This window comes from Rissa tridactyla, chromosome 1 (assembly GCF_028500815.1).
Source record: "Rissa tridactyla isolate bRisTri1 chromosome 1, bRisTri1.patW.cur.20221130, whole genome shotgun sequence".
NCBI classification, from domain to species: domain Eukaryota; kingdom Metazoa; phylum Chordata; class Aves; order Charadriiformes; family Laridae; genus Rissa; species Rissa tridactyla.
The window spans coordinates 29619591-29647296 of NC_071466.1; the positions used below are offsets into that span (position 1 = coordinate 29619591).

General features: G+C 39.3%; 3 protein-coding genes across 6 annotated transcripts in view; 1 reads left to right on the plus strand and 2 right to left on the minus strand.

Annotated features, from left to right (window-relative positions):
• ALG5 (ALG5 dolichyl-phosphate beta-glucosyltransferase) overlaps nt 1-14183 on the minus strand; it is a 31976-nt gene extending 17793 nt beyond the window's left edge. Inside the window, exons 1-8 of one of the 3 annotated variants that reach the window (XR_008464586.1) lie at nt 14029-14109; nt 12780-12951; nt 11580-11626; nt 10834-10902; nt 9498-9590; nt 7814-7927; nt 6448-6507; nt 2984-3135 (exon numbers count right to left, since the gene is read on the minus strand). Coding sequence is in view for 1 of the 3 variants with exons in the window: in XM_054189334.1 (XP_054045309.1) it covers nt 2984-3135; nt 6448-6507; nt 7814-7927; nt 9498-9590; nt 10834-10902; nt 11580-11626; nt 12780-12951; nt 14029-14094 (773 nt within the window). In the remaining 2 variants the exon portion in view is untranslated. Of the gene's footprint in view, nt 1-2983; nt 3136-6447; nt 6508-7813; nt 7928-9497; nt 9591-10833; nt 10903-11579; nt 11627-12779; nt 12952-14028 lie in introns of all 3 variants that reach the window. The other 2 variants (XM_054189334.1, XR_008464585.1) reach the window with 2 other exon arrangements.
• EXOSC8 (exosome component 8) lies at nt 14184-26029 on the plus strand. Of its 2 annotated transcripts, XM_054189335.1 has the most exons (11): nt 14184-14266; nt 15564-15600; nt 16688-16751; nt 19139-19212; nt 19795-19840; nt 20870-20975; nt 21063-21108; nt 21361-21457; nt 22454-22574; nt 25213-25319; nt 25817-26029. In XM_054189335.1, exons 1-11 carry the CDS (start codon nt 14250-14252, stop codon nt 25930-25932), a joined length of 831 nt encoding a protein of 276 aa, XP_054045310.1. In that variant the 5' UTR covers nt 14184-14249; the 3' UTR covers nt 25933-26029. The 2 variants fall into 2 exon arrangements, with proteins under 2 accessions (XP_054045310.1, XP_054045312.1); XM_054189337.1 differs by lacking the exon at nt 25213-25319.
• A 242-nt stretch (nt 26030-26271) lies between these two features.
• Nucleotides 26272-27706, minus strand: part of SUPT20H (SPT20 homolog, SAGA complex component) — a 35586-nt gene continuing 34151 nt past the window's right edge. The window contains exon 24 of the mRNA XM_054188199.1: nt 26272-26519. Coding sequence (XP_054044174.1) covers nt 26413-26519 — 107 coding nt within the window. The 3' untranslated portion in view covers nt 26272-26412. The remainder of the gene's footprint in view (nt 26520-27706) is intronic.

The following is a 27706-nucleotide window of genomic DNA, read 5'->3' on the forward strand; positions in this document are numbered from 1 at the left end:
TAGAGGCCTATATTAGGATGAAATGAATTATACCCTAAAATTGTCCCTTCTTCTGTTGTCTAAGAAGGGAAGCTAGATGACATGTAGATGCACTCTAGACGTGATGCAGCAAATCCCATCCATTGTGTGTGCGTATTTATATTCTAACTGAGCAGTAAGCTTAACAGTTCCATGCAGGAATTCTTATACAGCCAGTTTTATAGCAATTTTATATTAACATAATGAGTAAATATGTTACGTATTACTGTTTAGTCTAAATATTTATTATATGTCCTCACAGAAGAATTCCCTTTACACTGTAGTACCTCGAAAAATCTGAGCCTGACAAAACTTGAGCAGAAAGGACAAGATGAGGCTTCTGCAAAACCTGAATTGTGTTCATTCTCTTCAACAGCTCACCACACACTCCAGGTCAGCGGTGGGGGAGCCCTCGACAGGCGCAATGACTAGGGTGCTGCCTCTCAGATGGCTTTTATCCTATTAAATGCTGCTTGTTTGTCGAATATTCTCCAGCACTCTCCTCCATTATTACCAGAATATCTGAGCACTGACCATACTAAACTGAACTGAATTCTTCTTTCAATACCTAACAGACCTGCACTTCACTAATGGGATTTTAAGATTCAAAAAGAATGAAATGATTTCTTCAGATGTCAAATAGCCCCAGTGCAGTGATGCAGAAGCAGTAATAAACTCAGATTTCAGAGCCTCTTGGCCAATATCAAGATAGTGGTTTCTCTGCAAGCCCTTGTTGATGGTCTCAGTGTGACTGCGTTGTTCTGTGACCCAGTTAGGGACTCCCCCTTGTTCCAGGTCAGCAGAAATAGAACACTGACTACTATTTCTTCCTCTTATGTCTTTATACTCACGATATGTACAGAACCTTCATGGCACGACATCTACCCAGTTTTTATTTTCTTTTTTACACGCATGCTATGCAATGGAAAGGTATCAGGGGCTAGTTTTGTTTAAAATAAGAAGTTTCCATTATTGGGGTACTTCAGATTCTTACATAACAAAAGAATCTATTGTATGGTTCTGTGGGATCAATGTTTGATACCCCTATATAATTTCCAACTGCAACTATCCCAACTGTCTGGACGTTTCACTTACAACTACCTTTTCCTTTAATATACCCACTTTCCTCGCATACTTATACCTCCCCATCTCCCAGTTTATTTCCAGATCCTATAAACACTAACTGGGAAAGCGACAGTATGCTCTTTTGTGTGCTGATATGTTATCTTCCAGTTAGAGATGCTAAATGGCTAGCTGTGAAACTGATAAGCAACCTTTGAGTCCTTATTGCAGTTTTTTCTTCAGCAGTGGCAAAAATCTGAGTTTCCCTCCTCTACAAGGGTTTCAGTTCACACAAAATTTGCCAAAGCTTTTGATCTTGAGATCTCTACTGTTCTGTCAGATTTGGTTCAAATTAGCCAGTAAGCATGAAAATGAAGGCCGAGAAGCACAGACACTGCTAAAGGACAGATGAGGATAAAAGCAGACAATATATTGCCTGTTTCGGCAGAAATTAAACCAAATTAAAAAAACCCTATTGTTGTTTTAGGCAAATTTGTGACTTGGAATTATCTGAAGAGCTGTTTATTGGAAGAATTTGAGTTATTCTTTTCTTGACAAACAAAACAGACATTCTTCATCACTAACCAGTACATTTCATATAAATAAGAAAACACTCAGGGGATTAGTTTACAGATTACTGTAAATAGAAAGAGAAAGAATGGAAGGCTAATTTCATAGCAGCACATATAAGCACAATGAACTGACACACAAAGACATGAAGATCTGGTGTGTTCCATACCAGCAATATAATTACTATAAAATAAGTTAGAAATATTCCTTTTTCATTGCCTGTATTCATGAATAATGGGGTACAGCACAATTATTGTTACTCTTTCATTCCATTGTTGCTAGAGAATCTGAGTGGCAGAAGAAAGCTTGTTAAGATATTTTAATTAAAAAATGAATACTTTACATAATACATCTGACCAGTAAGTGCAATTATATTCAAAATCTTCAATGTAAAATAGAATAAGATTGAAGACTGCATTTTTACCGATTAAACTGATTATCCTCATTCATTTCTTTCAGTATTCCTTCTTGAAGCACTTAATTTATAAAGTGAAGAAAATTCCTGTATATGAAATTTACAGAATTTTATAGATCAAGTTTGGTTTTGGAGGCAACAGGACAAATCATACTTCTGGCTCAGTAATAGTTTTCTTTGGGGCAACAAGCAAACCACTCAGCTAGGAAAGGGATTTTCCGAATGCTGACTGCTCACAATTCCAGATTCAATTCAACAGAAGCTCTACATTCCTCAACTCTACCTTTGCAGCCCCATTCTGGAGGAGCAATATAGCTCAACTATCACTGCCAAGGCTCAACCTAAAACTAGATGTACTGGAATTGACTAGGACTGTAGGATTACACACATTTTTGTATGGAAATATTGTTCAGTAATTCTGTTCCCTGTCAGCAAGCAGTAGCCCATGAGGGACTTTCCTGGATGAAGGCAATAGTTTGAAAAGATTTGATTATGCTTAATGAAGCCATCCTTTTTAGCATCAGTTGTGGTGTAGGAAATTTACAGAAATCATGGTATTTGTGTGGAAACAGTGTTCTTGCTGTTTACCTTGGATACTATTTTAAAGTCAAAACTTGGTAAGCCCATTCTCCCTATCATCACGAGAAGAATAAAATTAAATACTCAACTATTTTCTGAAGTATATCTTAAAAATAAAACAGAATTCTTAGCAATTACCAGGATATTTTAGCATAACAATAAATCTTAATTGCCATGCAAGTAGTACTATAATTGGTTAAACTGAGCAGATACGATTTATACACAGACATCACATGCTTCATAATAGCTGAAATACTGAAATTACTTTTTCAAAACCATGTTCAATTAGGAACAAAAAAACCCAAACAAACAAACAACAACAAAAAAAAAACAACTTACCAGCGTTCAATATGAAGAGTTGAGAAAGTCTGCAAGGCAGCTTCTCTAGTTAAAAGTTTAAATCCGCACTGCGTGTCCCTGATCTCTTTGACACAGAGAAACCATACAAGGAAGTGGAACCCATACATAAGAAGAGTTCGAAAGTAAGAGCGCTGTGGACAAAAGGCAATAAGTTAGATGGTTTCATTTAAGTGATGAGTGAAATGTTGAACAGAGCTGGCTTACAGGACAATAATCCTGCTTCATGATAGCTTTCAAAGTTTGTAAACTGTTTTTGTTTTGTACTGGAATGAAACTAATAACTATTCAATTGTTACAGTGAAACAAAATTACAGCTGAAAAGGAAAGACTCGCCAGTCAAGTGCATAGTTAGTACACTGGCCTAGGATATGATAAATCCAAGTTCTTTTTTCTGCTTTCCCTAATTCAGAGCAGCTTTTCATTCTGGATAATGCCTTATTAAGTGGGCAGGAACCTGCACCTGGATTTCAATTATTGAGTGGGACGGCCATAGTATCTTCTGCATGATTCTCTGGGAATTCCCCCAGGAAAAAAAGGGCGAAGGAGGAGGGGGTGGCATCCCACACGCTCTACTCCACTGGACACTTACAAGCTATTTTTTCCCCTCTATCTAGTCCTCTTGTTTCCTAAAAATTGGTTGAACAGGTCCAACAAATTCAAAAGTTACCAGGACAAACAATGGAGAATAAGCTAGCAGGACTGCATAAAGACTGCTACTCCTAAGAATACACACTAAAAACTAAACAGGCTCCAGCTTCTACTCTGACATGAAATTTTTTTAAAAAAAGTCTTATATTATAAAAAAAAAAAAACAAACCAAAAACAACCAACCAAATGGGAGCATCTCTCATCATTTGTCACTCACTCCTTTCATTCAAGACTCAATGATCTCCAGAGCTTGCACACACCATGTTAAGGCACTTAAGGGAATGCAATTAGAGAACAGACCTTTTTGCAGTATATGATGGGCCAAATGAAAACAGGACTACAGTAACAGCTGCTGTGCAAGACAATATTTCATTTTATATTTCCACCAATGCTACATGGTTACTTCTTTAGTTCTTTTGCTTTCACAAATACATTTTATGTTCCTGGTAAATGTTCTCCAAGCCTACTCTTTGGTTACACTCTCGTTCTTGACATGATCATACCAATAAGTTTGTCTATGGAATCCAGAGGCTGGACTCTGGGCTTGCAGATGTCCCTACTAGTCTTTTATTCAAGATAGCTCCTAAACAACTAGAACTCTGATCCACAAGTTTCTTCTGAACTCGCTGCTGGTCTTAAGCTCATTTTAAGTGATTGTATCTAAGACTGCAAGCCAAATACCATGCAAAATGTTTAGGAGCCAACAATTTAACTGGTAAGCATCTCTGGGTGATAAGAGATGCCTTTAAAACTAATAATTTCAAACCTCACTTGAAAAATGAGAAGCTGCTCAACTTATTATGTGATAGCCTTTGGCTTAAGGAAATTCAATTCATAGCTTGTGACTCTAGAAAAGTGCTCTAGCCCCAGGTTAATGGTGGATCTGGTGTGGATTCTTTGGCTCTTTTTGTGAAGGGGAACCACTGTGTGACCAAGAACACAAGTCCCAAAATGGGAGCTCTAAGAAGCTACATGACTGTAAGCCAGTGAAACTGCACTTACTTCACAGAGAGGAGTTCCTGGGTTACGGTCATCACTCCCAAGACTATTTATGCATGTCATACTATGGATTCATTAAAGTACATTAACAACTCTGGAGGCGGAACAGAATTCTTGATGTCTTGAGACTGAATTTAAAGGTGAAATTCTGGTCTTAAGAAATCCCATACAGCTGCTTATCACAGTTTTGTTCTACTGTTTTAGATGCCACTAAGCTCAGAGAGAAACCCCAACTTCTCAAAGATTGCTCTGCAAATTTTTTATATCTATTGCACTATACAACAGTCTCTTCCCAATGTGGTTAAGGCAGTCTTTCCTTTCCAGCCTAGGGACAGCTGGATGACAAAATGTGCTACATATTTCAAACAGAGCAGTACTACCTAACCAGTTGGTGACTCCTTTATCAAAAAGTCAGAAATATGGGGAGAAACAGGAATCAAAGGATGGACGCATCCTAAAGATTGTACTTTTGCATTAAAAGATACAGTCCTGTTACAATTCCTCTCCCTCTGGTAGCAAGACCTTCAAAGATGAAAAGAAATATGAATGCACTGAAGAAAGATTATTTATATTCAGTACCTGACCACCACACAACGAAGCATTTTTTCTGGGCTCAAATTTATCAGCTACATGGTCTCCCTGTAGTAGCAACATTTCCATGATACACTGGCTGCAGAGCTAACAAATAACTGCCAATGGTATACTCTATGCTACAAGCATGCAAGTACCACATCAAAGATTTATCCTAATTTCCGGTAACGATTACGGGTTTGGATTTGTGGGGTTTTTTTGTGTGCTACAAGCATGCAAGTGCCACGTCAAAGATTTATCCTAATTTCTGATAATGATGAAGGCTTTGGATTTGTGGGGTTTTTTTTTTGGTGAGGATGCTAACACACAGAGAGCAGTATTTACAAGAACTCTTCCCAGTGAACCACTCCAATACTACCTGACAAACCAGAAGAAAAAATTAGAGATCTACCAGGGGCTGAGTATTACCAGTGTAACTTCTTCTGAACTTTTGTAACTATTTTAGTAGTGTATATATTTTAGAATGATTTCGAGTATTAAACACCAGTATAAACAAAGCTTACTCTTGAGAACATTCAACATGATGAACCCATCCACCGATGCTGAAAAAATTAGTCCAGCAATGCCTCTGTTGCAACACAAGTTCCATGCCTGTGCTTTGTCAACTACCGTCTGCCAAGACATCAGAAAACCAGATGCAAGATAAGACTGTACGCCTTTGCATCACTGTTTATTCCACAAGAGCCACACGCAGAACAGTACTGTCTGCATGTTCAAAACTCAAAGATTTTACTATGAGTAATACAGAAAAGTTACAGCACTTCCCCACAAATTGAGATATTCTTCAGTTTGCTGCTAGTTAACCCTAATTCATTTTAAACAAGTTTCAATATCAGCAGATCAAGCTCTTGCACTGGAAAGGAATCAATAACAGTGAACTCATCAGTTGCCTTCCACCCCAGCACTGGTCCTGGGTACTAGCTACCAATTCTGTCAGGGATCAAAAGCTCTGCTTGTAAGATGTTCTCAACTATGAAAATTAAATCCATAAATTGGAACACTAACTGACACCAGTTCAAAGTGCCTGAAAACTAGAACACACCCTTGGCATAAGATGGAGCATATGTTACACTTATGACAAGCTTTTCCTAGCTTTTAGCTTCCATTCTTTTACAAATATTGATTATCTAATTGCAAAATCTTAGAGTGGAATCAAACAGCAGAAGTATTTGAGCATTAGTACATAGCAGGAAATGGAAACAAACCTTTGCTATTGAGTCCTTCTCCAGATGAGCTCTAGAACCACAGGAAATAGCCATCTGGTTCTGCACAGGAATACAAATTCAAGAGTTATTACTTAAACGAAAATTTTCTGAATCAGTGGAATCTTGTGTTGAGAAATGTATAAAAAAAAAAAAACCACTTTCAAAGCAGTATACTTTTCTGCTTCCTGTAGCTGCACTTTTTCTACTGCTAGATTCTGAGGCTAAAATCAGCCTTTTCTACAATTAACAGATCATTTAAAGTTTACTACATTTTGCATATGGTGCATACAAACTGCTGCGATTTATTCAGGTCTAGTTTAGCTTACATTGTTCCTCTGAGGTATGCACGCAGTAACTGTGTTAAACAGCACAGATAAGCTTTTGGCAGTCCTAGGCACTTAATGTTATAATGTATGTTTTCCTTAAATACTGCACTGTGGAAGGGATAAAGTACTTGTTGCACTGATGTACCTTCAAACAAATAAAACGCTGTGGTATCAGCCAAAAGTATAATCTCAAATTAAATCAAAAGACATGACTAAAAAAAAAAAAAAGGTTTTAAATTATTCTCACGCTACTACTACTCACACGAAATCTTTCACATCTGCTATATTTGAGAGTGTGGGACTGATGCTGGAGAAACAGCAGCTGCTGCCGTCTGGGTAGCGGAGAGTGTCAGGGAAACGCCGCCGCCCGGCGGCTCCCGCTCTTGTGGTCCTGCACTCGCAGACCAAGACCTTCCTGCTGGAAGGCTGCACATCGCTTCTGGCACTTGGGGAAACTAGCTACAAATACATCACTGTTCTGCATTTAGACAGAAATGAAACCTCAGTTCTTTCAAGTCAAGCACGCAAAAGAGAATGACTATCCAGGGAGGAGCTCTTGCTCCACAGGTTTTTGAATTTGTATTTACAATAAAACTTCTTGCAAATAGTGTCATTAAACTAACAACTCCGAGAAAAGAGAACCTCTATAAAATACGTTGAAATTAAGATGCATCCTTAAAGGTATACAGGATGACATCAGATAAAAAGAAAATACAAAGCAGTTAACAAAGAAAAAATTGTTTTCTAACTGAGTAGGCAACACATGGTATTTATACAAAGTAAAACAACTTCAAAGGAAGAATGGTAAACAGAACATTACGTACTGCATTGAAATAGGCACAGTGAATGCAAAGGAGGTAAGAACTCTGCGGAAGCTACCTCCCGACAGCCCACTCTTGTAGCTTCTAAGCTTACGCTTGGGTCTTCAGACTTACATCTAGATCTGCAGCTGGATCTCAAAGAACTCAAGTTGAAGAGAATTATAGAAATCAATCTGTATGCATGTGTATTAAGCTAAAAACATGAGAATTTATACTCACAGGCCACGGCTGAAGATTTTTTAGACCTTCTTCTACTTTTTCAATATCTGCAAATTTCGTAGCTCCATCTGCATCAGCCATAAGAATTTTTTCCCCCCGAGAACTAAAGACACCCTGCAATCAAAATAGTCAATAAAAATCAACACCTTTCAAATCAGTATTTGTCACAAGCTAGCTGCAAGACACTGCAAAAATCTAGTGTAGTAACTGGAGCAGTGGTATCTTAAAGATTCAACACAACAGATGAATCTTAATCTTGCTACTAACAACAATTTATCAGTTTATGCCGTAATAACATCTAGAGACTTCACACACTGAGTAGTGTTCCACAGTGACAGACAATGCATGAACACAAAAGGTTAACAATCCCTCTCCAGAGAAGCTTGCAAACTAAAAGCTTTACAAACTAAAATTGTGAGAGACAAAAAGTTGCTACAGGCAGCTATACAGGGGAGCACAAAGCATCAGTAATTAGCAGCTGCCACTGCACTGGATAGCTTTTCTTTGTCATTTGAGCTATGGAAAGGAGGATGCAGTACTATTTTTTCCTAACAGTGTTTAAAGAGAATTCAAGAGATAATCCTAAATTAGTTTTGAGAAGTCTTGAGTCACAATATCACTGCAAAACATTTGTGATGCACACCAGGTGTTACAGCTTGTTTTGCCACAGATATCTGACAATTTTTGAAGGGGTCCAAGAGAGAAAAACAATTAGCAGTGGGTTTGACAAACATACTGTCATAACCAAGTATGTGTGACTTTGAAAAAACCTGCCAAAGAAGTAGTAGTATACACACCCACTCCACACTCTGCAGTGTGAAATTACATTACACAGAGAATCGTTCTCCTTCTCTAATCGTTCTCCTTCTCGTTCTTCCTTTTCTAAAAAGTATACCCCTCCACACTTTGTAATTTCATGTTTTCTCCATTTGCTATGGTTATTTGTGTATCATACAAAACTTCAACTGACATGTTAAAGACAGAGCTTAAAATATAGATACAGTCATTGATAACCCATAAATGATGCCACTCTTTTACATAAAAAGTGTAAAAAATCTTAGGGAAAAAATGTTCCTTCTGAAAGTGCAACAGCTTTTTTATTTTTAGAACATGATGATTTTATGATAATAACTATGTGCAAATTAATATGTGAAAGTATAAATTGTGCTGGCTCTACTGTCAAATGAGAATGATAGCAGCAGGCTTCGGTAAACACACACTTTGCTGTGTTTGTTCATTAGCCATTTTTAAAAACACAACTATGACCTGGAAAGCAACGTTTGCAAATTTAACTGTATTTTCTCTACAAAAGCTTTACTTTAACTGTAAAGGGTTTTTTTTTTTTGGTTGTTCGGCTTTTTCAAATGCAAGCCTATGTCTAAGTGGAACTAACAGGAACATGAAGTTCAAGTCTAACATTTCTTTTTTCCCCTTTTGAATTCTCATATTAAAAAAAAATAAATCTTTGTTATTGATCTTCCTGGCAAGAAAATACTGTTTCCAAGATCTAAAATAAGCTTACTTTGAAAAGAGTTTTTGCCCTAATTTATAGAGCCTGTACTCAGTTTTCTGATAATAAATTTGTTAATGTATTGAATTAAAAACATCAATCAGCACAGCTCTATCTTCTGCATATTTGGGCACGGGTAGTTCAGACAGAGAAGGAGATGAAAGTATCAATTACCATCCTGACTGCTCCTCCTTTCCCTCGATTTTTTACCAAAGAAAGCACTCGCACTTTGTCGCTTCCATATTTCTTGCAGTACTTCATTGCAACCTGATAGACACACAAAAAACCAGTATAAAACAAACCCAGGAATCAACATAGAAGTTTACATTTGCTCACCCTTTTCTAAAAAAAAATTTAATAGCACAGAGCTATAACCACTTCAGTCGGCACAAATATATTGCCAATGTTTGCTGGAATCTGTTTGGGAAAATAAAAACCAGTTCACAGTCAACAGAAGAAGACTGAAGAAGTTAGTCATGTTCAGTAAGAACCGAATATTCCCCCAAGCATTACTAAACCCCATTCACACCAATCAAAAAACCTCAATATTAATGTAATTTACATCACACTATTACAGACCTTTTATACCAACACCAATAGTTAATCAAAGAAAAATAATTTTCTACTACTGCTATCTATTTCTCACTTGACTTCCTGCTATCTGTGGTTTTAAACAAAAATTCACAGTGATTTAAAATCCCACTCACAGTGCAGTGATGTGCACATTTTGTTCCATGTCGTGGGGAAGTGAAATTATGAATTTTCTCCTCTAATTTTTTCTAAAAGTTGTTTAAAGTCCAGAGGCCCGTGCCTATAGTGTGTTCAGTTAGAAATGATGCTGGAAGGAATGCAAAGCAGTCAAAAAAATAGATATGAGCAGTTCTTAATGGACAAACTTAAGGGAAGTAAATGAAAAAGCAGCATTCATTTTAGTAGCTGATTCAAACGTCTTCCAAGCAGTAATAAAAAACCCCTCAAGTTGGCCAGCCTTCCTTTCCAGAGACATACATCAAAGTTGGAGTAGAAGAATGCAGAACTATTTTGAAAATACTACTACTGGCACAGGGATTTTTAACTGAACAATGCCATGAATGGTATGGGAAAGAGCTATGCGACGCATCAGTCATTCTGTCAATCACAGTACGAATCAGTTATTTTAAAGGGCTTTTTAGCTTCCTCAAGTTTATATTCACGCCTTGCACATGTAGAATATTTCATAAGAAATTTGTTGAAGTTAAGATTAGAGTTTTTAGAATCTCAGATGCAGGAAAATGGCTGTCACAGCCGCCAATCAAGAATACTAGTATCTGCAAAAGAATCATATGTATGTGCATGCATGTATGTGACATCCACACTATATATAGGACAATGACAGAAAGTATTCAGAAATATGAATTTTAATTGTCAACTACTTCAAGTACCGAAATCTAATGGCAAAATGTTATATTTCACAAATGCAGTACAAAAATCCATACCTCTGATTACCCGGTAAAACACCTCTTCTCCTTACCTTTGTGGTTTGGTCTTTACTACCATCATCAACAACTATTACTTCATAAGTGAAAGATGGATCTCGTTTCTTGAAAATAAAAACAGAAATAATGCATTTCATCCAATTTCTTAAGTAGGCAGTAGGTCTTTCAAACATCAGCATTCTTTTCTCCCTAGCAGATTTTAACTCTTTCATGTTTGCCAACAGGCACCGATATGATGTAGTAATTTTGTTAAGATGGTAATTATGATTAAACAATTTTACCATATTTTGATCCCTGTTTGGCTCGTCATAGTTTTCCTCAGCTACCACCTAGAACTGAAAACTCAATTTAGTTGTAAAGGATGAAAGCTCAGAACAACATCACTGTTAAGAAAACCCAAACAAAACAAAACTCACAAACCTTCACAATATGCTTCTTACCCATAGAACAAATCCTAATGAAGAAGAGATGCTTAAAAAACTTGTTGGAACAAACCAGGATTTAGTTTAGATAAATGTACAGTTAATCCCTTAATCTCTGTTTTAGAGAGATATCACGCATACAAAGATTTTTCATCATATAGTAGTATATTAAATTTTTACTTAATTTAAAAATACCTTCCGGCATTCAATCTAAAAATAACTGATAAAAGACAGAAGTGTTACTTCTAAGTGGCTAAGTAATACTGTTTTAACACATACCAAAATAACAAAGTGAATGGATCACTGATTTACTAGACTTAATACATAGATAATGAATTTTGAATGCAAAATGAAAATACCTGTCTTTTTTCTAGATAATCCAAAGCTTCATCCATCATAAGGGGTACTACAGAAAAAGTAGAAGAGATCAGGTTAGTAGATTATAACAGGCAAAGCACCCACACAAGCAAGCTGAAAACAACCACAAAGCTAAATTGAGCAAATTGCCTCATTCACACAACACTAGTTTCAGTAAAGTTTAGCACCTGCAACTCCTGTCCTTTCTGAATGCAAAAAGAACAATGAAAAAAATCACAAATGTAAGATATTTCTTTTAAAGCATTAATTTTCCATTTTGAAATATGTAACTCTCTACTTAATATTAAAGGAAAAAAAAAACCAAAACATTCTCCATGACTGAGCGTGCAAACCAGCACTGACTTTATCTATTGAAGCAAGCTGACAGAGAGGCAACAAGACATATTCCTAACACTAGTCAGTAACATGCCTTCTCTTACTAAGGCTGCTGGCCGCGATGCTTCAGCCAATTAACACATACAACTTTTGCAGCTGATTTATCTGCAGTTTAGAAAAGCATTCACCTGAGGTGTATTAAGACCTTGCTTACTGAAAATAGGTGTATGAGAACCAGGACTGAGGAATGCACTGGACCTGAGAAAGCCCAGATACACTTTATTTGTCAACATCTCTCTTAAAGGAATCCCAAACAGCTCAGCATTTTCACTCACCAAGAAAATGTCTGCTGACAATGTTTGCTACCACGTCAGCCCCAACTACAGCTTTAGAGCTTGATTATTTCTATCGCATCTGAAAGCTTTCAATTTTTAGTATCATGTACTCATACATATGGCCAAGTCAAAAGTCAAAGAGAAACCAACGAGATCATCCTTTTTTTCTGCTTATCTGAAGCTGCTGCTCTTGTTTACAGAGTGGGAAGCCCTCAAATCAATTTTAAGTCTTTTTCTACTTCTTGCTTTACAGCATTTACAGAGCCAATGAACAGCCATTCTGCTGGACTTCATTAAAATAAAGAGGATTCTTACAAGTGCCCCATGCTATTTTTAGCAGCAAAAATCAAGTTACATAGTGTCTTAATTTTGAAATTCAGTGTACTTGGACTGGTTTCTGGAAACTGTGTCCAAAATCAGATACATAATCTGTCCTGACAGAATCTACTGCTAACATAAACTGACCTCTGCATTATTAAGAGTAACAACAGATAGATTTTCTTCTTTTTCTCAAAACAAGAAAAATCTTACACCGGTCTTCCTCATTGTATGAAGGCACAACAACAGAGAGTTCCTTCGTAGAGGGATCATGTATACTTGGTACAGGTTCTTTCCTGCCTTCAGCATCTACGAAGAATTTCTCTTCTTCATGTCGGTGAAGGGTTGGCATTTTTACGGCAGTTACATAAGCAATCATACAAATCTGTGATGAAAAAGAAATGAGAAAAATCGTTGAGCATTCTATTAAAGGTTTACGTAACAGCTGAATGTGCTACAAGGGGCAATCAAGCATTTTTCAGTAATGAGGTGGGCCAGCAGTGCAGTACTACCATCCACTGACCAAATCACATGGGACCAAAACCTTCTCATGCCACTTGATTCCATTTCACCTACTCTGACCGCTGCCAGCGTCATTGGCTTGTTGCTGTTTTCAACTACAAAGCATACAGATGCCTCCAAAGTAAATCTGGAATACTATGTCCAGTTCTGGGCTCCCCAGTTCGAGAAGGACAGGGAACTGCTGGAGAGAGTCCAGTGGAGGGCTACAAAGATGATCAAGGGACTGGAGCACCTCTCTTATGAGGAAAGGCTGAGAGACCTGGGGCCGTTTAGCCTGCAGAAGTCTGAGAGGGGATCTTATCAATACTTATAAATATCTAAAGGGCGGATGACAAAAGGATGGGGTCAAACTCTTCTCAGTGGTGCATGATGATAGGACAGGGGGCAATGGACACAAGCTGGAACGCAGGAAATTCCATCTCAACATGAGGAAAAGCTTCTTTACCTCGAGGGAACAGAGCACTGGAACAGGCTGCCCAGAGAGGTTGTGGAGTCTCCTTCTCTGGAGATCTTCAAAACCCGCCTGGATGCGTTCCTGTTCAGCCTGCTCTAGGTGAATATGCTTTGGCAGGGGGGTTGGACTAGATGATCTAATTCTGTGAAAGTTATGGTCCAAGCCCCGCTGCCTCCTGGCCAGCTGATGTCTACCACAGGAGCTGGCGCTGCCTCTGACCCCGCACGGAGCCGCTGAAACCAACAGCCGCTCAGCTCGCAAAAACGCGGCCCTGCTTATGAAACGCTCCGTTTTAACCCCGTCTGAAGGCGCTGCACCTCACGCCTTCCTAAAACACATTCCCCACATAAAACCACGTACAAACACAGCCGCCTCCGCGGGCCCTCGGAGCCCCCCGCGCCCCCTCAGCAGCCCCCGCCCCACACAGCGGCGACGGGGACACGGCGGCCCCCACCGGGCCCGCGGTGACCGCGGCGCGGCTCTCACCAGGAGAAGGAGGAAGGCGGCCAGCGCGGCCAACAGCGCCGCGGCTTCGGGTAGGGAGAGCGCCATAGCCCGCGGAGGGACAGCGAGGCGGAAGCGCCCGCCCGGCCAGCGGGGCTGGGAGCCGCCGGCGCCTCCCAGCGGCCGGGGCCCGTCAAGGCCGGCGCTCCGATTCCTGCCGGGTCACAAGGCGGCAGCACATCCGGGACGGCAGCCGCGCCGCCATGGCGACAGCTTTCAAGTAAGTAGCGGCCCTGGAGGCCGTTGTCCCCCTCCCCATTGCGCAGCGCTGGGGTGTCCCACCCGCTCTTCGTTCCCTGTGGCGGGCTCCTCTCTGCCCCCTCCTGAGGGCTGAGGCGGCGCCGCGGGGGCCACCGGCACCTTTACCCTTCCGCGGCCCTGCGCCGTCCCCAGCAGCGTGGGTCCGGAGGGGAGGGGGCTCCAGTGTGTTCTCTTTTTAACCGTTACCATCTTTACGATGATGCTTCCTTCTACCGTGTTGATCTGCGGCTTTGGGGCATCCCGGTACGGGAAAGGTGCGGGCATGCTGCCGGGGGGAGCTGCCGGGGCGCTGAGGGGGCTCCGGGAGACCTTAGAGCGGCCTTCCAGTACCTGAAGGAGAGATGGGGAGGGACTCTTTATCAGGGAGTGGAGCGATAGGACGACGGGTAACGGTTTTAAACTGAAAGAGGGGAGATTTAGAGTAGATATTAGGAAGAAATTCTTTACTCTGCGGTGAGACACCGGAACAGGTTGCCCAGGGAAGCTGTGGATGCCCCATCCCTGGAAGTGTTCAAGGCCAGGCTGGATGGGGCTTTGAGCAGCCTGGTCTAGGGGGAGGTGTCCCTGCCACTTTTTTTTCCCCTCACAAAAAAGTGCTTATTTTAATAAAACTGAGAAGGCGTTGTTCAAGTATTAGTGACGCTTTTAGGATTTTTTTTTTTTTATTTTAAAGTTCTCTGCTTAAAATACTAATAACACAAACACTGTTAGTAACATATAATTAATAATAAGCATTAATTATTTCTCAACTGAAGCACTGTGTGAGGCATATTTCTTTATTTTATATTTTCTTAAAGATTCTAAGGAAAAACTGTAACCATTCAAGGCTGTAAAATTGTTTTAAACCATTTTGTAAGTCTGTATGCGGTCCTTGAACTAAGAAATATTTCAGATGCTGTAATACAATAACCCTTTCTACATTTCTTCAAAAACATTCTACATCCTTGTCTCAATAAACACTCCTTTTGAATTAAAACTAACAGTCAAGGTTACTGAGGTGAAAGCTAGTAGGTTGTGTTAGATGTATATGCAGACGGGTTCCTTTTAAGGAAGAAGCATTTTGGAAGTGAACGTAGCAAAACATCTTTTTCTCAGATCAATTTGGAGTTTCCTCATCTATCTGTAACATATTGCTTAGCAGCTTTCCTTGTTGTCTTGATTCTCAGATTATTTGTTGTAGGTTTGTTCTTATCTTCTTTGCTGTCTCTTATCTACTTGGGAGCTTTCGTGTGAACTTATCTTTCTGTTTGTTGTAGAACGGTGGAACCATTGGAATATTACAGAAGATTTTTGGTGAGTAAAACATGATATGCGTGTATAAATTGCTCGCAATCGGTTTTTTTCTTGCTTGCTTCTGCTTTTCTAATTTGTCTGTATGGAAAGCTGAAAGTATAAGGGAAAAGCAAAAAAGTCACTGAGCGGGGCAAAAATGGTGATGCTTTTCAGAACATGTTTTTCCATCTATCATCTGTGGCATTAATGCTGCAACAGGTTGTGTGTCTGTTCAACTTGGGTAAATAAATGCTTCCGTTGGCCTCAAAAGGAACGCGAGTTAAATTTGACCAAGATGGTGATGCAGGTTTGTGTCTAGTACAAAATTATGTCAGACCAGGCTTTTAGATGCTACTAAAAATAAATAATAGACAATATTACTGCTATCCATGCAAACCGTAACTGTGAAGGAAAACCACTGACTTTTTTGTATATTGAATTAGTCTATCCATTACTAAGGTAGTATCAACTTAGAAATGGGTCCAGTGTTATTGCAGTCAGTTTTGGTTCTCATAATTGAACGAAAAGTATTTACTTTTGAGAAGCTTGAAATTGTGATGAATGCTAATTCAGATCTAACGTGATGGTGAATTGATGCAGTTTCTAACTTAAGGTATTGTACAGCTTCTGACTGACAGTATTTGAATGTGGGGTTTTTTTTGGGACTTGTGTGTTTTTTTTCTTCTTTAGTTCACTCTAACATTAAGAGCTTCACTAGGTGGGGATGGCGGAGGCAAATTGCCTACAATGCAGACAGGTAGAAACTCTCATTTTAAGGTATCAGTGAGTATTCATTCTTGGAGGATATTCTGAATCTAGCCTGTAGTACTTACTCTTGAGATGATCAATCTATTGTTATATTTATTTACTAAGTAAATTATGGTAAATTTAAAAAAATGGTTTTTTTGCGGGTCTACAATCACAAACTACGTATCAGTTGATGACAAACTGGCTAGAACGCGATCCAGTTTTCCTTGACGTTTTTGTAGCTGCTTATATCTGCTAGAAAGAAGAGAATACTATTTTATATGAACGCCTATGGAATAAATGTTGGTGTGTTATTTAATAAAATATGTTTTCTAATTTGAACTTTGTAATTTTTGTTTAGAAAGAGAACTGTCGACCCGATGGAAGGGAGTTAGGTGAATTCCGGGCAACTACCGTCAACATAGGCAAGTGCTTATTTGGATTAATAATAATGGGGGAGGTATTATTAATCTCAGATTATAATAGTGACCTTAATGACTTGCTGAGCAGTTTTCTTGGTTCTTACATTTTGAAACAAGAAAGAGAAAGGATTTAGATTTATAGTTTCAACAAGCATTAAAGAGAATGAATGGTACAGTAATATATTTGAGCATTGTTATTCAGTCCTGCTCCTGGGCTGTTGTGCACAATGTAATTATTCAGTTCATAGAATCATAGAATGGTTTAGGTTGGAAGGGACCTTAAAGATCATCTAGTTCCAACGACCCTGCCATGGGCAGGGACACCTCCCACTAGACCGGGTTGCTGAAAGCCTCATCCAGCCTGGCCTTGAACACTTCCAGGGATGAGGCATCCACAACTCCTCTGGGCAGCCTGTTCCAGTGCCTCAGCACCCTCACAGTAAAGAATTTATTCCTGATATCCAATCTAAATCTACCCCCTTTCAGTTTGAAACCATTACCCTGTGTCCTATCATTACACTCCCTGATAAAGAGTGCCTCCCCATCTCTCCTATAGGCCCCCTTTGGGTACTGGAAGGCTGCTGTAAGGTCTTCCCGGAGCCTTCTCCAGGCTGAACAACCCCAACTCTCTCAGCCTGTCCTCATAGCATCGGTGCTCCAGCCCTCTGATCGTCTGTGGCCCTCCACTGGACCCGTTCCAACAGGTCCGTGTCCTTCTTGTGCTGAGGGCTCCAGAGCTGGACGCAGTGCTCCAGGTGGGGTGAGACCAGAGCAGAGCAGAGGGGCAGAATCACCTCCCTTGACCTGCTGGCCACCAGTTCTGCTCCTGGACTGGTATGCATGGCACAATTAAGGTGGTCGTGGAAGCTTGTCCCTTTCTAAGATCAGCAATGTATGTTATAGATGTTGAAGGCAGTGTCTAGGTGTATCCTGACCAACACAAAATTGATGTCCTAGCATCTTGAAACAGGCAGTGACTCCTGGCTTCTGCTTTGTTCTAAGCTTGATGAGCAACTGTCTCAAGCAGAGGCAAGATACTTTTTATGCAGTGAGCAGCAGCACCTTACTTGCCTTTCTTACACCTAGTAATTTCTAAAAGTAAAATATTGGTAAGTGTACCAGTTGCTGATTATTGCTCAAAGTTGACAATGCAGGTCTTTTCCTTTGTACAATGCTGCCTTCCATTAGGTCTTGCTGTAAATCAGCCAGGAGGTGGGCTTACGTTAGCTGTCTATGATTTCTGGATTAAAAAATTATGCCAGGGATCAATACTGGGTCCAGTCCTGTTCAACATCTTCATTAATGATCTGGGTGATGGGGTAAAGTGTACCCTCAGCAAGTTTGCAGATTACACCAGACTGGGAAGAAGTGGCTGATGTGCCAGGAGGTCACGCTGCCATCCACCAGAGGGGCCTTGACAGGCTGGAGAAATGGGCCAACAGGAACCTCATCAAGTTCAACAAAGAGAAGCACAAAGTCCTGCACCTGAGGAGGAAGAACGCCAGGCACCAATAGATGCTGTGAGCCACCCAGCTGGAAAGCAGCTTGGCAGAAAAGGGCCAGGGAGACCTGGTGAACACAAGGTTGAACGTGAGCCAGCACTGTGCCTTTGTTGCAAGGAAGGCCAACGTTATTCTGGGCTGCATTAGGCAGAGTATTGCTAGCAGGTTGAGGGAGGCAATTCTTCTCCTTTATTCAGTACTGGTGAGGCCACACCTGGAGTGCTGTGTCCAGCAGTGGGCTTCCCAGTACAAGAGAGATGGACATACTAGAGAGAGTCCAGCAAAGGGCCATGAAGACGATGAAGGGACTGGAGCATCTCTCTTGTGAGGAAAGGCTGAGAGAGCCGTGACTGTTCAGCCTAGGGAAGAGAAAGCTGAGGGGGGAATCTTCTAAATGTAATTAGATACCTCAAGGCAGGGTGTTAAGAAGACAGAGCCAGACTCTTCAGTGGTGCTCAGTGAGAGGACATGAGGCAATGGGCGCAAACTAAAACGCAGGAGGTTGCCTGCGAACATGAGGAAACACTTTTTTACTGTGATGGTGACCAAGCACTGGCATAGATTGCCCAGAGAAGTTGTGGAGTCTCCATCCTTGGAGGTACTCAAAAGCTGTCTGGATACAGTCCTGGGAAACTGGCTCCAGGTGGCCCTGCTTGAGCAGTGGAGTTGGACCAGATGACTTGCTTCCAATGGTCCCTTCCAGCCTCACCTGTTCTGTATGATAGAGACTTGTAATAGATTCTGTTCCCACCCTGGATTCATCAGGACTTTATTTAGCGTGTGTTCAGTATAAAATGATGGAAAGTAAACACTTTGTCAAGGTGGACATTAATTAAGGCTCTTGGAATGGAAAAATAGATTTTGTTGAACATCACTTTCTCTCTTCAGGTTCAATTACAACTGCAGATGGTTCTGCCCTGGTGAAGTTAGGAAATACTACGGTGATTTGTGGAGTTAAAGCGGTATGGTTGCTTTTTATTTTAATTTAGCTATTAGCTGAACTGTTAGCATTTGTGTTCAGAATGATTAAATCACTGGTAGAGTTACAATAATATGCCAGTCAAACACAATAACAGTCTTTCACCTGAGTTACTTTTGGATGTGAAAGTTAGTATATAATTGGATTGTCTAATCCTACCTGTATAGTCTGAGAACAGGTATTTTCGTGGTGTGTATTGTGTATAGGGAAAGATATACACAAAAATAAAGTCTTCGTTATTTCTAGATAAAGGCTACATAACTGAAGAGTTACTGAGTATTGTTCAATAAGTGCATTGGTAATTAGTTGGCTGGACTGTTAAGTGCCTTGTAGCCTCAATTTACTGCTGGCCTGCCATGAGTGATGGGACAAATCACTTCATGTCCCTGTATTGAATTTTCTCATAGGAAAAATACAGGCAGGGACTGATTAAAAATGGCTCTTGTAAATCTCATTGTAATGATAACTGGCAAGAAAATGACCATTTTTATATAGAATAGCTGGAAAATCTTTTTGTACAAAATTCAGCTCTTCATTTTTGTATTTTTTTTTCTTTTTTCTCCAGGAACTTGCTGCACCTGCGGTAGATTCTGCTAATAAGGGATATATTGGTAAGCTTTTCAGTATGGATCTTACTCAGATCTTGTAGTGCTTCAGCTAAAACGCTGTAATGATGGGACAGGTTGAGTGCGTTCTGAAGACTTCTTAAAATAATGAATTTGGGTAAAATTATATTCCTTTCCTTAAAATCAGTTTCCAAATTGACATACAGGTAGTGGTGCTTCAGAAATTTCAGAATTCCCCCCGCTTTGCTTGTGAGTTTTCCTTGTAAAGCTGCTGCCTTATTGCCAATTCCAGGCCTGGCTGAAAAGAAACCTTCAGCAGGGGGAAGTATGTGCGTTGAGAGGGGGAAGGCAGTTCATCTATAAAAGATTGTGGCATGCAAGTTTGTGAAAGGCACATTAACTTTTGTCTTGGAAGTCCCAGTAGGCAAAAAATTGAACTCTTAAAACCATTGAAATAAGCTGTTAATTTTTCAAACAACTGTACAAGTCCCAGGGGTACGTCCTTACTCCTGTTTGGAGTTTCTTTTGAAATAAAATAGTTCTGTGGAACTGTGAGCTTAGACTAAATCCCTTTTTTATGCGGCATCTCCAAAGTATGTCGTTTGCAGTGAACTTGATTATGCTTAGGTTTTTTTCACAAATGTTTATGCACGTTTTCACTTCATGTCTAAAGCATCAGGTTTTAATGGTTGATGAAAAGCAGATAGTATACCTGTAAAGTCAGGCAGTGGGATGAAAATGCTGCTGTTTCTTGATCTCCTTAAGAATGCTTAATGTGAGTTTGTGTGGGGTCATGATACTCATAGCAGGATTACAAACAGAAAACGGTAGTTAGGAGTCTGTGCTTCTTTGTGGAATATACAGTTTCTGAGTACAGAGTACTACAAGTTTTTTGATACAAACTCATGCACAACTTCATTTTTGAGGGGAGAATTAGGAAAGCTTGACTGAAAAATTCTTGGTCTTGCCTTTCATTTGAAGTACATAAAATGGCATTGAGTGTGTGTTGTCTTATTTCTATTTTTGATATCCATTGCCTGCTGTAGTTAATGACTAATGATTCTTGCTACCTAGTTCCAAATGTAGAACTGCCATCCCTCTGTTCAACGAGGTTTCGCTCTGGACCACCTGGTGAAGAGGCTCAAGCAGCAAGCCAGTTCATCGCAGATGTGATTGAAAAGTAAGAATCACCTTAATGCATTTAAAACACAAACAACTCTGCAAGACAATTTTCTGTTTCCTGGTTTACTCTCTCGTTCTATTTTAGTTCACAGGTGATAGCGAAAGAAGATCTATGTATTGCAAATGGCAAGGTAAGTTGTATCTCAAAATGAAGATGGATGTACTAACAAGGTCACAGTGTTGAGACGTTAAAGAAGGTATTTGGGGTTATAGGTTGTTTCATTGTTGTTTTTGCTTTTTAGTCTTCATAGCTTGGTTTACATCTGAAGTGTAAAAATCATATGGTAGAAATAAGTATCTTTGTTCATGTGTCCAGCTGCTTCTTAGATATTGCACCGTTTGCTTAGCTGCTTATCTCACATGTGCAAACCTTTTTTCGATAGCTTGCTTGGGTGTTATACTGTGATATCATATGTCTGGACTATGATGGAAACATTTTGGATGCCAGTACCTTTGCTTTGTTAGCAGCATTAAAAAATGGTAAGTCTTCTTTAGAGCAAGAAACGCACTCTCGTTAGTGTTGCTTGGAAAAATTTGTTAATTTTGAATCACATGACACTGGTTCACAGTTCCTTAAGACTGTTTTTTTTTCCTGTCTTTTGAATGCTAAATTACTAAAATGCAAATATAAAGTGGAAATGATAGTACGGATGCCATAGATGTGTAACACCAGGGAGCAGGATCTTTTTGTATGCGTATTATTGCTCTCTTACAAGACTAATAGGTATTCTGCCATGTGTCGTTGTGTGTCAGAGATCTGAATCTTTCAGCAGTGGTTATAAACAACTTTAATGTCTAGGTCAGGGTCTTACCTTTTTAATGTATTTTGTGCGGGCGGAATAAGTTCTTGGGGGCTTTGCTTATTTGTCACAACAGAATATTCCCAGCTTAATGCAGTTTGAAAAACCTGGTTTAATGCCTGCAACATACGGACTGATTATTCACAGCTTATAAATGCACGTAGGAGGCAGTATAAAGGCAAGCTTGCAGCTAGTCCTCCTTTTCTAACAGAATTGCTTGCCTTTGAGTTCCTGTAGCTACTTTGCTGCTGATTTTCTTGTCTCCAACACTGTATGGGTTGTCAGAGCAAGAGTTATCTGAAGATCAGATTGCATTGATTTTTATATGTCCAGTAGGTTTTTTTGGGGGAAGTAGTTTTTGTTAAGTATGACTCTAAAGTTAATGTAATTGTATGGCATTTTGGAAGCAGAAATGTTTCTGTGTAAGGCAGAATGTTAGCTTGGGGAGAATACTTTCTTGAATGGGTATTTCTAAGCTAAATATTTTCCTCAAATTCAAGAAATTTTTTGTACAGAACACCACTAATGTAGCCAAAATTCTATTCTGATTTGTTTTTGGTGGTTTACCAATATGGTAAAAGAACAACTTAAATATTTCAGTAGTCTTTGACATCTCTAGGCCTACCTAAACCAGCAATGTTAATATTATACCCTTGTAATTTTTTCATCTCTTCAGTACAATTGCCATCAGTTACTATAAATCAAGAAACTGGTTTATCAGAAGTTAATTTAAAACAGAAGAATCCTTTGATTATCAGAAAGCATCCGGTTGCCACATCCTTTGCTATATTTGATGAGTAAGTTCGTAACTCTTTTGTACTTATGCAAACAACTGTGTGTGTTAAAGAAGTGAAAGACAGGATGCCACCAATGATGTTTCTGCCCTTATACGCCTCTGCTAGCGAGACCATGCGGTCTCCAGCAGTGCTGTTTCACTTCATCTTAAGTCCGTGGTCTCTTTTATTGAACTGAGCTGTAGTTCTGTGATGTTAATGAGTACGCACAACATAACATAAGTTTGTCCAACTTCTTCCTGTGACTTAAATCAGAACTAGTTTCCAAACTAAAAGATATGCCTAAAAGTACGGGAATAGGTGTTGTTTTATGTTTTTGCAGTATCTGTGAGATGAAAGAATGTTACCAATATAATTAATGTTTTAGAAGTTTATGTAGATAACTGATATAATAACTAAATCCTTATACCAAGGATTTAGTCAACAGGGGAAGTAAGAATAATGGTCCAGTTAGAACAACAGAGCATCTGGATAACTGAGAGCATAATTACCCACAATGAAGTATGACCAGCACTCTTAAGTCATTGCTCATGTAGGTAAAGAGTCTCATTATGAGAATTCAAAATAATCACATCTCATAACTTCATTCCTCACCTGAAATTTTTTACCATCTCTTCATTAGTCCAAATATGTTAAGTATGTGTTCTGCTGCTGTTCATAAGAAATGCAGTTATTTAAGGTGGTATCCATTTGGAGAGTAGAAGATGACAAACGAGATGATGCTCGCTGTGCTATGAGTCTGATGTAAGATTAGGTGTATTTAGAGACATCAGGGGTTTATGGCACATTGATCTGTATTTGCAGAAATGATTAACAGGATCCTTCATTCAAATATGAGATGGGGTGGGGGGAGCATCGAACTCAAATGTTGACTGAGTGATTACCAAAATGAATCAAAGCAGGAAGTTATCAGTACTTTTAGAGTGCTTTTGTTAATTGCTTTAATAGCAGTTTTTGCGGGTCTGATGTTTGAGGTAGACTGAAAGCGAGAGTTTGGATAGCGTGATGGGCAGACAGTTGTCAGTAGGGTATTATTTGCACACAGATCACGCATACTTGCCAATAGACAAAAAAGTTGCCTTTGGAAGAAAGCTTTCAGTGACAGTCTGTTGGGCTTTTTTCCCTTCACTGAAACCAACTGTTCCATCTAACAAGTTACTTAAGTCTCCCTTTTGCTCCTAAAACTAAATAATGAGGGGGGGTGTGCCTGTGTTGGGTGGTTTGGATTTTTTTTTTTTTTTTAATTCTATTAGTTTTTCTACAGCTGTTGATACAGCCCTCTAAATAATATGTTTTACATACTCTGGCTTCCAGAGACATTTTTCTTCTGCGTAAAAGCCCTCCTTGAATAAATAAAACTTCTGGGTTGCTGAGTAGCATGGCCATGGGTGAGGAACGCTGGCATGGAGCATGGTGCAGCTCCACAGCTGGCTCCTGTGGAGTCAGCCTGTATGTAAATGATAAATCTGATGCATTGAACTCTCCATGTGTGCCAGGTCCCCGTGTCATGCAAAGGGCCGATCGATGCTGCACAGAGCACAGGGATGGAGTTAATAAAAGTATTTTTGAGTAGCGTGGCTACAGACTGATGTTTTCATTACACTATTGCTATCAAATGGCAATCTGAAACTATTGGTGAAGTTTTAAATTACCCAGATAGCATGGATATTAATTATGCATTGCATACAAGTTCCAGTTGAAAAGTTCTGTTACCCTTCCATCTATATTGTGTAATCGGCTCCTATATAGCCTGGCTACTGATTTCCGCCCTACAAACTTGTCATAAGCATCACTCAGTGTAGGTGCTCTCCAGCCGCTCCACTGAGTTTGATTACATCAATACTAAATTTTACTTTAACAGTCTAAACTGAGGCTTCATGAAAACTTCAGCTAAAGTCTTTCCTGTCCTGATACCTGCACTTCAGCCAAATGTTTGTAATGGTAGTGATTTTTTTTTTATTTTTTTTTTTAAAGAATCTAAGGCTGAATGGTGCTTGTTTGGCTTTTTTTAAGTTCAAATTTGTCTCATTGTGCAAAGTTGGCTTATGGTTTTAGATCCTCTTTTTTTTTCTTTTTCCATTAGTTTGCTCTATTTTTAATTTATTAAATGGTTCAAAAATAATAATATTTAATCTCTTTCAATAATCTACATTATGTGATGTATGACAGCTTATTTTGGTTGCCTTAAGGAGCCCAGTAAATCCATTCTGAACTATTCCCAGTCTAAGTGGTGTTGAGAGTTCTCTGACAAGAAACTTAGAGGTACTTTGATGAATTTACCATTGGAAATGAGTTTTGCCTTAAAGTCTAGTAGAGATTAGTGCAGCCTACACCTAAAAAACAATGCCATTTTTGTTGCATGACGTGAAATTTAGGCATAAAGCTGTATTTTCAACAGCTAGTATTTTAACAGACACGTGCACTTGAATTTGTGGAATCTCCCTCTTCAGTATTTTTTTTTTCTTTTTTTAAATTGGTGCATTTTGGTAAGAATCTTTTCTTACCAAAGGACTTAGGCCTGAGCACTAAGTCGACTACAAGTATTCTGTAAGACTACAGTAAAAATAAATTATGTCTACTTTGCAATAAAGTTAATGGAGCAACAGATAGTAACTTGTCTGTGTATGTTTTCTTTCACAAGTACCTTACTCATTGTTGATCCAACTGCTGAAGAGGAGGACTTAGCAACTGGAACAGTAACTATTGTAACTGATGACGAAGACAGACTATGTTCTGTCCATAAACCAGGTACTTCCAAGTTTATTATACAGCAAACTACGGAGATGATAATATTTTCTTGACCTAGATGTCACGTACCTGCTCTTCTTCGTAAAAGTGGGTGCTTTATGATAACTGGCTGTCTGCTTGAGTACTTATGAAATGACTTGCTTTTGAAATTCACTTTGAAAAAGGTGGCATGCCTGAAGTTGTAGGTCCCTGTGATCGCTGTAGGTCCCTTCCAGCTGAAATAGTCTAGTTGATTCTATTCCAAGTTCAAAAAGAAGTCACAGCTTGACCTACATACAGCAAATGACATATTTTGAGCACATCTTCTGTTATACCTCTAGTTTGTTTCTGTTTTCTTTGCCTAAGGCTTGAGTTGGGGAAGCTGTGTGCTCCCCAGGTGAAAGGTGTTGGGTCATGAGAATTACTGTGTTACTTAATACTCTCATTTGGAAAACACATTTAGAGATACTTAACTGAAGTAGAAATAGAAAAATCAAAGTGTTCCCTTTAATTTTTAGGTGGAAGTCCTCTTACAGGAGCCAAGCTTCAGGACTGTATCACCAGAGCAATTACAAGGCACAAAGAAGTAAAGAAGCTGATAGATAAAGTAATAAAAAGTATAAAGCCCCAGTGAACAAAAGGAGAGATCTTTTAGAAAATGGATTTGTAAAAATTGTATTTGTTACAGTGTTCACAAACCTTTTATACTAAATAAACAAATACCAATACTACATTTACAAAGTTCATTTTTTCTAAAATGTTTTTCGTCCTTATACTATGTACAGTGCTGCTGAGTGGTAAAAAATACAAGATAAAAGGTTCTGTTAAAAAATTAAGTGACTTAAGGAAATCAGACCCTAGCTGCTTTATAGATGAAATCTCTAAGTTCTGTAGGACTGGCTTCCAAAACCAGTTCACTTATTTCAGTGTAACGTCAAAAGTTCATTTTCCCACCAGTAATGTAAAACACTGATTTGTTTTTAAGCTTTCTCCTTTTTAATCTGAAAAAAAAAATAATAAATCCCCTCTGAATTGTTTTTTTATTTAGAGGGGTTAAAAAAAAAAAAAAAGCAAGTCTCAGGATTTTGGAGGGGCTGGTGTGCCTCTTTTCCTTTTACTTTTTGAGTGGCTGCCTGAATGCTGTTGCTGATGCAGGTGAGCTGCTTGTGCTGCTGCTGCTGCTGCCGCCATAGCCATTTGATGCTGCAAGAATCGCAACTGCTGCCAAGAAGGAGAAGGAGGGGAGAAAAAGCTTGTTAGTGTTGACTATAAAGCTACGTTTCACACTAGGAAGAATGAGGAAGGTGAGGGGAAAAAAATAATAATGAGGAAGCACCAGGTTGACAAAAGGAACACACCATGTACTGGGGCAATGGGTACAGTCAAGCAGCACCAGTGGCACAGAAGCCTGCTGAGGGCATCTCTCACGTTTTACACGTGGACTTGGACAGCTTTGTTTCTTTGCCCCTTTCTCTCCATTGCAGTAACTGCAGTAACTCAGCAACTTCAGTGAATGTTTGGGTTACATAGTACATTTTTAACATAATACCTTTTCAGTGTATGCATTGTGTGTGTGTTCTGTAAGTATCACAAAGAAGAGACTGTGTGCTAAAAGAAAAAAAAATTAAAATATTTTCATAAAGCATCTGAATGACAGAACGCTAAAGGAATGCTTTGCCAGAGGTGTTGCTCTGACGTACTGACTGTAGCAGTGCTACATTTGAAGTTACAGGTGCTTACATTTCATGCTATTTTGAAATCTACTGGCACCTGGCAGAGCTCATTTAGATATGTGCCACAAGCACTCCTTGAATGTTAGCAAATCAGGAAGGTGGATGGCTTAAATGAATAAAAATAAATTCAGTGCTCCAAGCTGAGAGAACCACAGATTTCAAAACTTTCATGATACAGTTTGCCAAAATTCATGTTGTTTTTCATTGTGAGACCATAAAGACATTAGTTTTTTAAAAAAAAAAAAAAGTCAAAGGGGCAAGATTTTTGTTTTCGGAGCCGAGAATTGTATTTTTTAAACTGTATTTATTTATTTTTAAACACAGTCAGAGTGAAGTTGCTGGATTACTTGTATCTGTTGCTGCTGCTGCTGCAAGGCTTGTTGCTGTTGCTGTTGTAGGGCAGAAGAGAGCTGGAGTCTCTGCTGAGGAAGGCTTTGCCCAGGTCTGTTCACGGCAGAGCCAAGCTGAGACAACACTGAGAAAGGAGAAGGGGAAAGCAGGCAGGTCAAAGGGGTCAAGTTTGTCAGGGTCAGGCAAGGAAGACATAGGAATAGAGTGTAACAGAAAAGGGGGATCAATAGGATTAGTTTCAGAGTCAAATTGGAAACAGTGCAGAATAAAGTATACGTGATATACGTACTCTGTTAGTTAGATCATAATTAGATTATGAAGTGC